Source organism: Alexandromys fortis, unplaced genomic scaffold (assembly GCF_014885135.2).
Source record: "Alexandromys fortis isolate MF-2015 unplaced genomic scaffold, M_Fortis_MF-2015_v1.1 scaffold_25, whole genome shotgun sequence".
Lineage (NCBI taxonomy): Eukaryota > Metazoa > Chordata > Mammalia > Rodentia > Cricetidae > Alexandromys > Alexandromys fortis.
The window spans coordinates 4,162,743-4,177,414 of record NW_026067904.1 but is presented as its reverse complement, the minus strand read 5'-3'; the positions used below and the strand labels follow the sequence as shown (position 1 = coordinate 4,177,414).

The 14,672-nt window shown below is 41.7% G+C and overlaps 1 protein-coding gene across 3 annotated transcripts in view; it reads left to right on the top strand.

Annotated features, from left to right (window-relative positions):
• The window catches only part of Sap130 (Sin3A associated protein 130), a 70,579-nt gene that overhangs the window by 28,755 nt on the left and 27,152 nt on the right, over positions 1 to 14,672 (top strand). For all 3 annotated transcript variants that reach the window (XM_050135091.1, XM_050135092.1, XM_050135089.1), the window contains exons 13-15: positions 3,331 to 3,633; positions 5,332 to 5,506; positions 11,361 to 11,465. In XM_050135091.1, coding sequence (XP_049991048.1) covers positions 3,331 to 3,633; positions 5,332 to 5,506; positions 11,361 to 11,465 — 583 coding nt within the window. The remainder of the gene's footprint in view (positions 1 to 3,330; positions 3,634 to 5,331; positions 5,507 to 11,360; positions 11,466 to 14,672) is intronic.

Below are 14,672 nucleotides of genomic sequence, written 5' to 3'. Positions count from 1 at the left end.
GGAAATGGATCAAAGCATTTCAGTAGAAAAAAAAATATTCCAGCTCCTTTCAGATTCAGATAACATTCTATCTGAAGACTTTAAGCACTTCAGTCACCATTTTTATGATCTTTGAAAGGGTTGTAACATATTTGTAATTATTTTTATTTTTATTTATTATTATGTATACAATACAGTGTTCTGCCTCCATGTATGCCTGCAGGCCAGAAGAGGGCACCAAATCTCCTTGTAGATGGTTGTGAGCCACCATGTGGTTGCTGGAAATTGAACTCAGAACCTCTGGAAGAGCAGTCAACCTCCTTAACCTCTGAGCCATCTCTCCAGCCCCTATTTGTAATATTTTAATGGTTTCATTCTACCCTGAAAATATTTATGCTAATAAATTTTGCTATGCCTTAAAGTGGCATCATAATTTCTATGAATAATGTATCCTACAAGGATTTTGCAGGTTTGTTTCCTTTGTATTTTTTATTTTAGTCTTGGTATTGTTTAACTCGCCAACCTAATTTGTAAATACTGGTCTTTCATAATCCATAAAAAATAAGTCTTTTTGTGTTTGGTAAGGTTTATTTTATTTATATATAAATCTGTGTGCACATGTGTCTGAGTATTCGGAGAAGTGAGAGGCTGGTCAAATCCTTTGAGCTGGAGTTGCCAGCATTTGGAAGCTGCTGAACATGAGTCTGATAGAGCAGGAAACATGATTAACTGCTAAGCCATCTCTCCAGCCCTAGAAGAAATTCTTAGTTTTGCATTTGTATAACTTTGAGCCAGGTATAAGGTTATAATATATGGTAGACTACCGGCAATTGGGAAACTGGGGGAAGGGTATCACAAATTCAAGATTACCCTGGAATTCATAGCATTTTCCAGGCCTACCTGGGTTACTTTGCATGACCCAGTCCAAAAAAAAAATTAGGGCTGAGGATGTGGCTCAGTTAGGAGCATTTACCTAGCATGCATAAAGCTCTGGACTTCACCCACAGCATTATAAACCGAGCTTGGTGGTCCATGCCAGTGTTCCCAACACGGAAGAGAGACATGGGGAATCAAAAAGTCAAGGTCATCTTCCGCTACTTAGCAAATTTGAGACCAGCCTGGGGTTTGTAAGAGCCTGCCTTTGAAAACCAAAACCATAGGCAGGTACCTGTTCCAAGTTTCATGACCTGAGTTTAATCCCCAGGGTCTACATAGGGTAGGAGAGAAGCCACTCCCCCAAGTTGTCATCCAGCCACCACATGCTCACCGTGACACACATGTGTGTGTATGCATGTGCCCCAGAGTAGGTGTTGGAATCAGAGAGAGACTGTTGCCTTGGTTCTTCCCTTCTACCGTGTGGGTTTTGAGGGTGAAACTTATGTAATCAGGCTTGACCACAGGTACCCTTAACTGGTGAGCCCTATTTTGGGGCTGATATGCAGTGTACTGGAAATGACCTTGAATTTCTGATCCCTCCCCATCCCACCCCCCAGTGTGTTGGGATTGCAGGCATGGACCACCACACCAGGTTTCTGATCTGTTTATTTTGTCATTCCAAAATGATATTTAAAATGTTTATTTAGTTGTGTGTGTTCGTGTGTGGACGTTATGTATGTGAGCACAGGTACCCGTGGAGGCTCTGGCTCTTCTAAAGCTTCATTTTCAGATGGATTTGAGTCACCAAACATGGGGCTGAGACCAAGCTGCTGAGCCATCTCTCCAGCCCCCTATTTGCTTATTTTTCATTTTTGGTTTTTCACGACAGGGTTTCTCATAGCTTTGGAACCTGTCCTGGAACTCACTCTGTAGACTGACTTCACACTCACAAGTGCTAGGATTAAAGGTGTGCGCCACCACCACCTGGCTTATTTTTGTTTTCAGTAGTATGAGTATATGGAGAGTGGCATGCACATGTGTGAGTGCTGGTACCAAGGAATCCAGATCAGGGCATGGAGTTGGAGCCCTGGAACTGTAGTTGCAGCCCCTGGAGCTGTAGTTGCAGGTGGTTGTGAGCCATATCTAATGGATGTTGGGAACCAAACTCACTTCCTCTTCAAGAGCGTGTATCCTCTCAACCACTGGGCCATCTCTCCAGTCCTCCCTTCTTACTTTTTCAGTGTGGCTACTGGAAAACTGAAAGCTATATGTGATTTTTATATTCCTATTTGAACAGTGCTAGTTTAAAATTTCAACCCCTCTAAAATATTTCATAGTCTTGAAACCCTTTCTTGGTTATTCTGATAACTGATAAGAATTGCTTTGTGAAGCTGAAACAATGGCTCAGCAACTGAGAGTAGAGTGTGTACTGCTTTTACAGAGGACCCAAGTTTGATTCCCAGGGCCACATCAAGTAGGTAGCTTACATCTGCCTATAATTTCAGCTCCAAGGAATCCAATGTTTCTGGCTTCCAGGAGCACGCACACATATGTGCACATACCCACACAAAGACACACATAATTAAAACTAATTTCTTAAATTACTTTTATGTCAACTCGTGCCTGTATACGTGTATGTGTTGCTAAGAATCCAACACACAGCCTGATATATGCTCTATAGCTGCTCTATTATTGAAACACATCCTTAAACAATAATCTTGTTGTTATTATCTTTCCTCAAATAAGGAATTTTGCTTTTATTTGAGGCTTTAATGAGCTTGGTGGATGAGATTTGTATTGTAGTGGGAAGGATTCTGCTGTTCTCTATCTCTAGTAGGTATAAACTGTTGGGAATTTATATCAACTATTTTAGAAGTGCCTTGGATAGTGAGTGATTCTATTAGTTTAAACAAAGATTTTTGATCTGCTACCCATGAGTTATTTTAGAAGTTTATTACTTTAACACTGTTGCTAGCTAATATGTAATTTGGTAGAGTTAATTTCTTTTTAAAAACAGGTTCTTAAACTATAGCCTAGAATGACCTAGAAATCACTGTGTAACTCAGGCTGATCTAGAACTCACAGCAATTCTCCTGCCTCATCCTCATGAGAACTAGGATTATAGGTGTTATAGAAGTATAAACTTTCTTATTTTATTGTATTGCTGATAATTTTCATAAAGATTGTCAAATGTGTACTTAATTAAAAGAAAAGCAATTTCTAGTACATAGTTCTAAGTAGCAAGTACAGTCGTAACTGAGGCTTGAAACCCTGAGCCTTGTTAAAAAAATCTAGGTTAAAATTTCTAGGTTAAAAATTCTCTGCCATTCAGATGCATGCCATCGCCCGATGCTTTGTTTCTTAAAACAAGGATTTAACTCTTACATGATGAAGAAACTATGTTCACTTTGTGATATCTTTGTGTGTAGACTGTCCTAACTAGAACTGACCTTCTGTTTTTTGTTTGTTTGTTAGTTTCAGCTCAGGCCCCAAACTCTACCATCACAGCTCAGACTGGTGTTGGTGTAGCGTCTACAGTACACTTGAACCCCATGCAGCTGATGACGGTGGATGCTTCACATGCCCGACATATCCAGGGGATCCAACCAGCACCCATCAGTACACAGGGAATCCAGCCAGCCCCCATTGGGACGTCAGGGATCCAGCCAGCACCAATTGGCACACAAGGAATCCACTCAGCAGCCCCGATAAACACACAGGGGCTTCAGCCAGCAACAATGGGTAATCAGCAACCACAGCCTGAAGGAAAAACATCAGGTAAATTTAACCCTTCAGGAAAATGGGGTTAGGCACAGGGAACAGGATGGTTCAGCAGATACAGGTGCTAATCACAAAGCACAGCCACACCACCTGGGGTTGATCCTCAGTACCCACATAGTGGAAGGAGAGAACCAAGTCAGAGTTGTCCTTATATAAGCATACTCGAGAGGAATGAGTGAGTTTTGAAACAAATACATAAATGAACTGGAAGAAAAGAAGTAAATCTGGATTTTAATCTTGGGCCTGCCACTTTCAGGCTTGTGGCCTTAGGTAATGTCTCCAGTGTTTAGTTTTACCTTTGTAAATTAAGCTACCTAGAAGTTACCTATAGCTTCACACTTAAAGCAGTATGTGTGAACCCAGAGAGGTGGCGCACACCTTTAATCCCAGCACTTGAGAGGCTGAGGCAGGTGGATCTAAGTTCAAGGTCAGCTTGGTCTACCAGGCAAGTTCCAGGACAGTCAGGGGCTATGTAGCTGAGACCCTTTCTCAAATAGGTAGGTAGGTAGGTAGGTAGGTAGGTAGGTAGGTAGGTAGGTAGGTAGGTAGGTAGGTAGGGAAGGAAGGAAGGAAGGAAGGAAGGAAGGAAGGAAGGAAGGAAGGAAGGAAGGAAGGAAGGAAGGAAAGAAAGAAAGAAAGAAAGAGAAAATAAATAAGCATGTGTGTGGCTTGAGAGATGCCTCAGAAATTAAGAAGAGCACTGCTTGCATGTCCAGAGGACCCAGTTTTGATACCCAGCACTGAAGTAGCAACTAACAGTGCTCTCTAACTCCAGTTCCATGAGATTCCACCCCCATCTCTTAGCCTCTTCAGGCAATGCATACATACAGTACACAGACATACATGTTGGCAAAACACCTATACACATAAAATGAAAATAGAAATAAATTGTAGAAATAGCATGTGCTATTCTAATCTGTATTTTTTTTTTTTTTTTTGGGTTTTTCGAGACAGGGTTTCTCTGTGGCTTTGGAGCCTGTCCTGGCACTAGCTCTGTAGACCAGGCTGGTCTCGAACTCACAGAGATCCGCCTGCCTCTGCCTCCCGAGTGCTGTCTAATCTGTATTTGCACTTAGGCAGAAAGAAGCATTCTATAAAAAACACAACATTAAAAGAGCAAAGTTTACCTTATAGTGTTCTCAGTTTTCCATTTCTTCAGTATTGTATGCAAAGTAGTAAAATCTTAATGCTACCTTAATATTGCTAATGTTCACAACAAAAAAAACTAGTAGAATAATCATATAAAATGGAATGAAATATTAATTATCTGTTTTTCTAATGTATTTTCAAAAAGATAATAATACCCATACCAGCTCTTAGGATACTGAAGTGGTCAAGTAAAACATCCATACACATAAAGTAAAAATAAATCTATTTTTTAAAAAAACAGATATATGGTATTATAATCTGTATTAGTAGACTTGGCAACTTTTTCCACTGTGCATTGTAGGCAAATGAACCTTGTGCTATTTCTTAGCTTTTGAGAATAGGAGTTTTCTAGGGATCAAAACCAAGACTTGAAATATGCTAGGAATATGCCAGACAGCTAAGCCACATCTCTAGCTCCTATTATCCTCTTACATGGGGCATTTATAACAAGAATACCTAAGGCCAGGGTCTCGGTGGTCTTTTCTATGTCTTATATGGCATTTCAGTAAAGTCCTGTTTCTCTTGTTCTCACTTCCCTTTCAACAGTGGTATTGGCAGATGGAGCTACAATTGTAGCCAATCCCATCAGCAATCCTTTCAGTGCTGCTCCAGCAGCAACAACTGTGGTACAGACTCACAGTCAGAGCGCTAGCACCAACACCCCAGCCCAGGGCTCCTCTCCCCGGCCAAGCATCTTACGGAAGAAACCTGCGACCGATGGGTGAGTAGATTCAGAAGTGTACTTGGCTTAAAGAACAGATTCTTACATCCAATGCCAGTAACAACTTAATTTTATCTCTGTTACACTTCAGATTTTCTCCAGGGTCTAGAGAGAAGACCCAGGAACCACAAGCACTTACTCCTCTTGCAGAGGACCTGGGGTTGGTTCCTAGCACCCACATAGCATTCACAGCCGTAGCCATCTACAGCCAAACAGGGATCTGGTGCCCTCTTCTAGACACCGGGCATGCACATGGTACACATACATACGTGCAGGCAAAACACTCATATACATAATTTTTTTTAATAAATAAAAATTCTTCCAAACAAAGGATTGCTCAGGGAGCTGCATTCTGTTCAGACTACATCAGGACTCTTCCAGGCAGTGGATAATGGTTTCAGGCATGTATTATATACTGTGTGCTTAGAGTTCTCTCTAGCTTTAGAAGTCTTAGTTTGCCTCTGTTGCTATGGTAAAGACCATCACCAAAAGCAGCCTGGGAGGAAAGGGTTTCTTTGGCGTACAGATCAGAGTTCATATAAAGGAAGTCAGGGCAGCAGCACAAGGCAGGAGTCTGGAGGTGGGAATTGAAGCAGATGCCACAGAGAGAGAAGTGATACTTTCTGGCTTGCTCGGCTTGCTCTTAGGCAACCCAGGACACCTGCCCAGGAGTGGCACCACCCACAGTGAGCCGGGCCCTCCCATATCAATCATTAATCACGAAAACGCAGTTTTAGCCACAGGTCAGGATTATGGCGATGTTTGCTCAGCTGAGGTTCCCTCTTCTTTAATGACTTGAACTTTTGCCAAGTTGACAAAAGACAAGAAAGGGCCGAAAGTCTAACCGGGACTGTTAATTACCCTTGTAATTGAGGCTTTGAGTTTGTTTTAGGGTTTTCTTAATGAGGACCTTTTTTCTCATCAAACATGAAATGTTGCTAAGGACAAGTGGTTTTTCAAACATCTTCAGGCTGATTTTCAGTGACAGGACAGTGTTCTTGTGTGCTCTGAATGCCTCCCAGTGTAGGGAGCCTTGTGCTATTGAAGATGGTGGGGTGTGAGCACTCCTGTTAGCGAGCAGAGTGTCCCGCTCAGCCAAGATGATGGCGTCAACACTGGACAAGTAAAGTGTAAGCCAAGCTTAAATCACTGAAATGAGGGTCAGCGCAGGGCTTTCAGATGTGTCATTCTTTGCGTAGACTAGAGTTACTGCCTTTTCTTATTAGTAATACTTTGTAGAGACGTTCTTTTTAAAAGCTCCATTTAGCCCCTGGTAAAATAACCCTAATAAAAGTAGAAGACAGAGCTAGGGAGGTGGCTCAGCGATTAAGAGCACATACTCTCCGGGCAGTGGTGCCTCACAGGCCTTTAATCCCAGCACTGGGGAGTCAGAGGCTCAGCTGTTCAGAGCACTTATTGCTCTTGCAGAGGTCACAGGTTCAGTTCTCAGCACTAACATGGTGACTGTCAGCCTACTTGTAAGTGTAGTTCCAGAGGATCTGATGCCTTCTGATCTCCTTGGATGTTAGGCATTCATGTGGTGCACACACCTGCAGGCAAAACAGGCACACACAAAAAATAAAACTAATAAATCTAAAAAAAAAAAAAAAGGTAAGTACCCAGGATGGTGAAAACAGGAGAGGTCACAGCTGCAACAACCTTTGAAGCAGAAAAGCAGCAATCCGTGGTCACGTCCTCGGCTGTGAGGAGGCCAAATGTTTGCAGAAAGTTGAGATTCATTCTTATTGAAGCTGCATGGTTTTGGAGAGGACGAGAAGAAATGGGGTTAAAGATGGGCCTGTTCTTTTAAGGAGAGTAAGCACAAGCAAAGCCTAGAGTCCTATGGAGCACACTGCCTCCAACCTGAGGGAAAATTCATTGTAGACAACCCCTCCTACACACTCAAAAGACCCCCTGTTTTTTAATCTCCTGATGGATTAATCATGGACATGCCACTTTAGACAACAAGATACGACAGGATAGAAAAGCCTGAGGCCCACAAAGGACGTTGGGATGTGCGAAGACCAGACAGGAAAAATGAAACTCAAGTAAACAAAAACAAAAAAACTATCTGATAGCTTTAGAAAAGCAGAAGAAATCATGGCCTTTGTGGAACAAGAGCATAGATAGTATACAAATGGCTCGTTCATAGAAGAGCTTGTTCTCTTTGGATATGGTGGCACACACCTGAGAACCAACATTTGGGAGGCTTATACAGGTAGAACTTGAGTTCAAGGCAAGCCTGAGGTGGCGCACGCCTTTAATTCCAGCACTCGAGGCAAAGACAGGTGGATCTCTGTGAGTTGAGGCCAGCCTGGTCTACAAGAGCTAGTTCCAGGACAAGCTCCAAAGCTACAGAGAAACCCTATCTTGAGGAGGAAAAAAAAAAAGTTAAACATAGGGCCAGGTGTGGTGGTGCATGTCTTTCATTCCAACATTCAGGTTGCAGAGGCAGATGACTCTAAATTTTAGGCCAGCCTGATTGTCTAAAGCATGCTTTAATATACATACAGTCTTGTATATCCAAGGCTAGCTTCAGACTAGCGAAGGATGACCTTGCACTTCTGATCCTCCTGCTTCCATATCTGGAGTGCTGGGAAATGTATACCCACCACCACGCTTGGTTTATGATTGCTGAAGATCACACTGTCTGTTTCCCCAATTTCGAATAGACTTTTGTGTAGCTAGCCAGGCTACCCTCGAAGTCCCTGTGTAGTCAAGGACAGCCTGGAATCCTCAGTCCTGCTTTCACTTAGCATGTGCTAGGAACACAGGTGTGTGTCACCATTCCCCACTATTTGGGTTTCTTGCTTATTTAGTTGGTTATTTGGATTGATTCTTATGGTCTGAGTATCCAACCTAGAGCCTTGTGTATGCTAGGCAAGAGCTATATACCATTAAGCTATCTCCAGCTCTTACCATCTTATATCATATTAGTTTGAAGCAAATTTCAATCACATTATTTCTATGTATTTTATATGTGTTTATTAGAATATGCATACTCAAAATTAGGGGAAGGCAACTTACTGGTGTCAAATGCCAGTTATTCAAATTTCTACTGAGTTGGGGTATCACAAACTGTTTTATAGTATTTAAATCACTGTCAGCTTTTGTTTATTATTTTGTTATTATTTGGAGTTTTTGGTAGTTGTTTTATATAGTGGTTTTGGGGTTTTTTGTTTGTTTGTTTGTTTGTTTTTTTAGAAGCAGAGTCTCCATAGCTCCCGGCTAGCCTTGAACTCACCACTATCCAGCCTCAATCTCTCAAGTGCTCGAGTTATGAGTATGTTCTATCACACCTAGATTTCTTGAAATTGGCGTATTAGAGAAATTTGGTCTTTTTGATCCTCACTATGGACTTTTCTCAGCTACCATCACTGTTTCATCGTCACCAAAATTTGGTGGCTTAGTGCAGCAGATAGATATTACCAAACAGTTCTAGTCTCCCGTCTGGACGGTGACAGCAGTTCCTGCGGAACCTTCTTGAATGTATGTTTGTCCCTCTGTCCTGGCTCCTGGTGGCACTAGTCTTTCTCTGTACTGAATGACCCTATCTTTGTGTTTGTCTCAATTCCCATTCTCCCTTCTGCTCTCAAGTGCTAGGGATTACTTTTAAGAAAAATCCAGAATCTACAGTGATATCACTGGAGATGTTTAGTTAATTGCACTTTCAAAGACCTGCTTACACTGAGCTGGAGAGATGGCTCAGTGACCAAGAGCACTGACTGTTCTTCCAGGACCAAAGTTGTATTCCTATTCCTAGCACCAACCTGGTCTCGAAGCCATCTGTAAATCCAGTTCCAAGGGATCCAATGCTTTCTTCTGACCTCTGAGGGCACTAGGCCCACATGTGGTACTCAGACATACATGCAAACAAAACACACGTGCACAAAATAGTAACAAAGACACTATTCTCAAGTAAAATTAAATTTACATGTACAAAAACTACATGTTCATAGTCTGTAAGTTCCACTGAACATGCCTAATGGTGTTGTTTCATTTGTTCTAGCCTATGCATTTCATGGAAGTTGTTAGTGTATCTATAAAGTCAGGCATACAACTCATCAGTTAAAGGCTCTTGCCACAACTAATGACCTTAGTTTCATCCTTGGAACAAATTCATGTGGTAGGAGGAGAGAACTGACTCCTACAAGCTGTCCTATGACACATACACCAAGGTGCATACATGTATGCACACACAATGTAATCTTTAAAAATCATAATAGTAATAAAAATAAAGCTTGATTAGATTCACTTTCTTTATGTATTTAGTGCTTCTGGGACGAGTGCTTGATTAATAAGGAGATGATTAGTCTCTTATCAGGAGACAGGATGCTAATAGCACAATGAATAGGCACTGGAAATGTTATACTCTAATTCTACCATTCTTTCTCAAGCCCATTCTCATCTGGTCTTGTTCCCACCACTGTTCTCAAACGAAATGTAGTGAGGTCGCTTCTGGCATCCATTCCACTAAAGCCCAGGATATGTTCTCAACCAGAACCTTGTGCGGCCTCTCACACAACAAACACAGTGGTTCTCCAGTTCTTCCGTGGTCAGTTCTTAGTGTAGAAGTATACGATAATGTTTGTGAACACCTTGAAATGGGTTTTAATAATGAGATAGAGAGAAGGTGTCACATGCTAGAAGCAGCTGGAATCACAGTCATGATGTGGTTGCCCTTGCAGTTGGTAACAGGAAGTGAATAGAAATTTGCTATATTTTGTTAAAAGCCATTTCAGCCTGGTGTAGTAACACACATCTGTGGTCCCACTCCTCAGAAGGCTAAGACAGGAGGATCCAGAGTTCAAGGCCAACCTGAAATACTTAACAAGACTGTATCAAGAGAAGAGTCAAAAACAATGCTTGATGAGTTGATGATATATACATGTAATCCCGTCATTCATAAAGACAAAGAAGGGTGATCAAAGTAAATTTGAGACCAACCTGGTCTACATAGTAATTCCCAGACCAGCCAGAGTTACATACAGAGAATGTTGCGTCTAGGGGAGCACAAATATTGGGGGACAGACCACTGAGATGTATGAAACCAGAAGCAAACTTTATTCCAAAAATCGCCAGGGGCACACAAAGCTTACCAGCTAACTGGGATCACAGCCAGAGTTTGGGCTTCTGAAACTGGCAGTGGGGGCAGGTTCTGGGCCCCTTTTTATAGTAAGAAGTAAGTGTTAGGCATAGACAAAGGAATGTTTACAATTTTGAGGGTAAGCTTAGAGACATACTGCATTTTAAGATTTACAAATTTTGCCAACAAGGTTTCAGCTAAATTGTATTTACAGAATACAATTCTTCCACAGCTAATAGTGTTTACAAAGAACTTTGCAGCTTTCCTGGCACTGGTTTCCCAAAGTAGGGAAGGCTACAAAACAGTGTGGGAGCATTTGGTTAAAGTTTATGGGATGGGATGTATGCTAGCAGTTCCGTACAAACCTTTATTAAAAGTTAGTTTTAGCCCATGCAGTTGTCAGTTGTAAGTGGCAGGGGGGTTTATCATTAAAAAATAAATAAATAAACTAACCCCCTAAGCTCCAGAGAGCCATTGTAAAAAGCTAACTGTTGCTCGTAGCCAGAGGTGCCGGCTGAAAGCAACAAAACCATTGTTAAAAGTGAATCCCTAATGCTGACAGAGTTGATGGCTGTCAGTTCCCATTTCTTTAGACTTAAAATTTTATATTTCTACGTTTTTCTTCCTGGACCCTTTAAGACCTTGTCTCAAATATAAACAAAGAAACAACTAAAAGGCCTTGTCATTGCAATACTTTTATTTTTAGCAGATGAGCCTGGCAAATGTATCTTGCACTACTATTTTCTGGATTTGTCTCTGTTCTTTCAGAATGGCAGTTCGGAAAACCCTCCTCCCTCCTCAACCTCCTGATGTGGCTAGTCCTCGAGTAGAAAGTTCTATGCGGAGTGCATCCGGGTCACCTAGGCCTGCAGGGTGAGCTCATATATTATCATCACTCTTAAGTTATGTATCATTGTATAGTAGATTTTAATATAACCAACTTCACACCTTGGGAGGGGGTGTTTTGACTTTTTGGGGGCGTACCTCTTTGCATAATGAATGGCTTTTCCAACTTCATGATCTGGGCACCTTCTCAACCTTGCCTTTTGCCATTTGTAATTTCTAAAATGAACATACTCCTAATAGCTAACATCTACCTTATAGCATTCTAATATATTTAAATCAGATGTTAAAGCATATAACATGGAGCTTGCCTCATAATAAACACCCAGTTCTTAGTTTTATATATATGGCATTATGGGGCAGGAGAGCTGGCTGTCCAGAAACTACCTGCATCACAAATATGAACACCTGAGTTCTGATCCTCAACAGCCACGGAAAAGCCAGGCACCAGGTGCTAGGTGACAGAGGCTGCCATATCCCTGAATCTTCCCAGCTGGCCAGTCTAGCCAGCAGTGAGTTCAGGTAGAGTTAGAGAGATTGCTCAGCAGTTAAGAGCTCATACTGCTCTTGCAAAGGACAAGTTTGACATCCCGTGACCCACAGAAGGCAGCTCACAGTCGCCTCTAACTTCCCACATAATTAAAATTATAAACACAGTATAGCTGAGCTATGTGATACACACTTTTAATCCCAGCATTTGGGAGGCAGAGGCAGGTGGATCTCTGTAGCACAAATTGGTCTTAATAATAAAATCCCAGAGTCATATATTAGGGGGTGAAAGCTGAAAGATCAGAGAAGCAGAGCAGCCAGCCACTAGTTCTTACCTCTACGAAATCCTCAGACTGAATGGGGTAACATGTCTCTACAAGTCCTCAGACTGAATGCCTTGAGCTCCTGCCTCCTCCCACCCAGCCATATCCCTTCCTGTCTCCTTCTCTAGTGCTGGGATTAAAGGCTTGTGACTCCCAAGTACTGGGATTAAAGATGTGAGCCACCACCACTTGGCACTGTTTCTCTCTGAGACTGGATCAATCTAGTTAATGTAGCCCAGGGTGGCCTTCAACTCACAGAGATCCAGCTGTCTCTGTCACCTAGTACTGAGATTAAAAATGTGCCACCACTTCCTGGCCTATATAGCTAATTAGTGGCTAGCTCTGTACTCTGATCTTCAGGCAAACTTTGTTACAGCACAAACAGAATATCACCGCGGATCTCTATGATTGCAGTTGGTCTGTAAACACGGCAAAAGGGGAGTTGTGTGGCTGGATGTCTCAGTGGTTAGGAGTGCTTCAGCTCTTGAAGAGTTCCCAGCATTGACATGGGGGTTCCAGAGGATCCAATGCCCTCCTCTGGCCTCTTTAGAAAGTCATGTGGTACATTTACATATATGTTGGAAAATAGTCATACACACAAAATAAAGATGAATAAAGTATTTTTAAGTAAAAAAAAAATAAGAAGTCAAATGATCAAAAAGGGCACCTGATGTCAACTTCTGACCTCCACACAGACATGCACATATACATGTGCATACATTATGCCCTTACATATATGTGTGTGCACATGGTATACATAGACCACATAGATATACAAAATGGCTTCATAATCCAGACATGTGGTGGCACTCCTTTAATCCCAACACTCAAGGTGAGACAGGAGAATCCCTACCATACCATAATCCCAAAAGTAATGTTAAAATGTTGGGGAAAAGTTACCAGACAAGATAAAAAAAAAAATATTTAAAATATGAAAAAAATCAAGTATAGTTACAGAATCATTTGTGTTCCTGAGTTTTGGACCAGTCTGACCAATATAATCAGACTGTATTATGAGGGTGGAGGCATTTCTTTTTGGACTGGGGGGACAGCTTAATAGTTGAATGCTTGCCTGATATAAATGAAGCCCTGAGTTTGACCCCCAAATCCCTCAAAAGTTAAGTTAATAAAACTTTAAAGATAAAAAGTCAGGCAGGGTCAGCCAGGAGGCTCAGTGAGTAAAGATGACCTATCAGGCCTGATGGCCCACGTAGTACAGACAGGACTGATTCCTTCAAGCTGTCCTCTGACTCCACATGTGCACCATCACACTCGTGTGCCCCCCCATCACACTCGTGTGCCCCCCCATCACACTCGTGTGCCCCCATAATACTTGTGTACCAATGGCACTCGTGTGTACCCCCAATAATACATGAAGATTTTTAAAATATGTAGGTCTGGAGAGAAGGACTCAGCACTTAGGAATACTTGCCACTCTTTTAGCAGTCTGTTGGCTTCTTGCACCCACATCGGCTGCTTACAAATACCTGTAACTCCAGTTCCAGGGAAGATGACACACAAGTGAAAGATAGTCTTCTAAAAATGAAGTTAAAATTAAATAAAAGCAAATTAAATTGGAGGGTTGTGTGTGTGTACATATACGTGTATACATGTGTATACTTAAAGTATAAAGTCAAAATCATCCTGTTCCCATCAACTTTGCCAGTCCAGCTTTCCGCAAAAATGTTAATTGATAACACAATAATTGTCCTTCCATGCCTTTTTCTGTTTATGCACATAGATAATTTGGTTTTGGACTGGAGTTGATGTGTTTCCCAGGATGTCTCCAATGCATGGGGTCAAGTGATCCTCCTACCTTAGCTTCGCAAGGAGCTAGATCTACACATACCCACTACCCTACACAGAAGTTTTACAAGTTGTTTGTTTGCTTGGGGGTGTTTTGTTTGTCTGTTTGTTTTTCAAGGCAGGGTTTCTCTGCGTAACAACCTTGGCTGTCCTGGAACTCAGTCTGTAGATGGGCTGGTCTTGAACTCACAGAAATCCTCCTGACTCTGCTTCCTGAGTGCTGAGACTAAAGGTGTGTCCCACTAACACCTGGCAGGTTTTTTTTTTTGGGGGGGGGTTGTTTGTTTTGTTTTTGTTTTGTTTTTTATTAAGCTCTACATTTTTCTCTGCTCCCCTCCCTGCCTCTCCCCTTCCCCCTGCCTGGCAGTTTTATAGGTTTTTAAAACCAAAGTTATCTGATTAAACTATTGGGTATTGTGTACTTTTTGTTTAATAATAATTTGGCATGTTTCTGTATTTAGATATGCTTCTTAAACCTCATTTAGGAAGAAAATTTATAGATGTGCAATATCATTTCAGGATCTGGAGACATAGTCTGCTAACTAAAACAGATGTTTACATTGCCTCCACCTTATTTCTTTTGCATGTGAGAGACATGGGGAACCTACCCCTCTCCCCA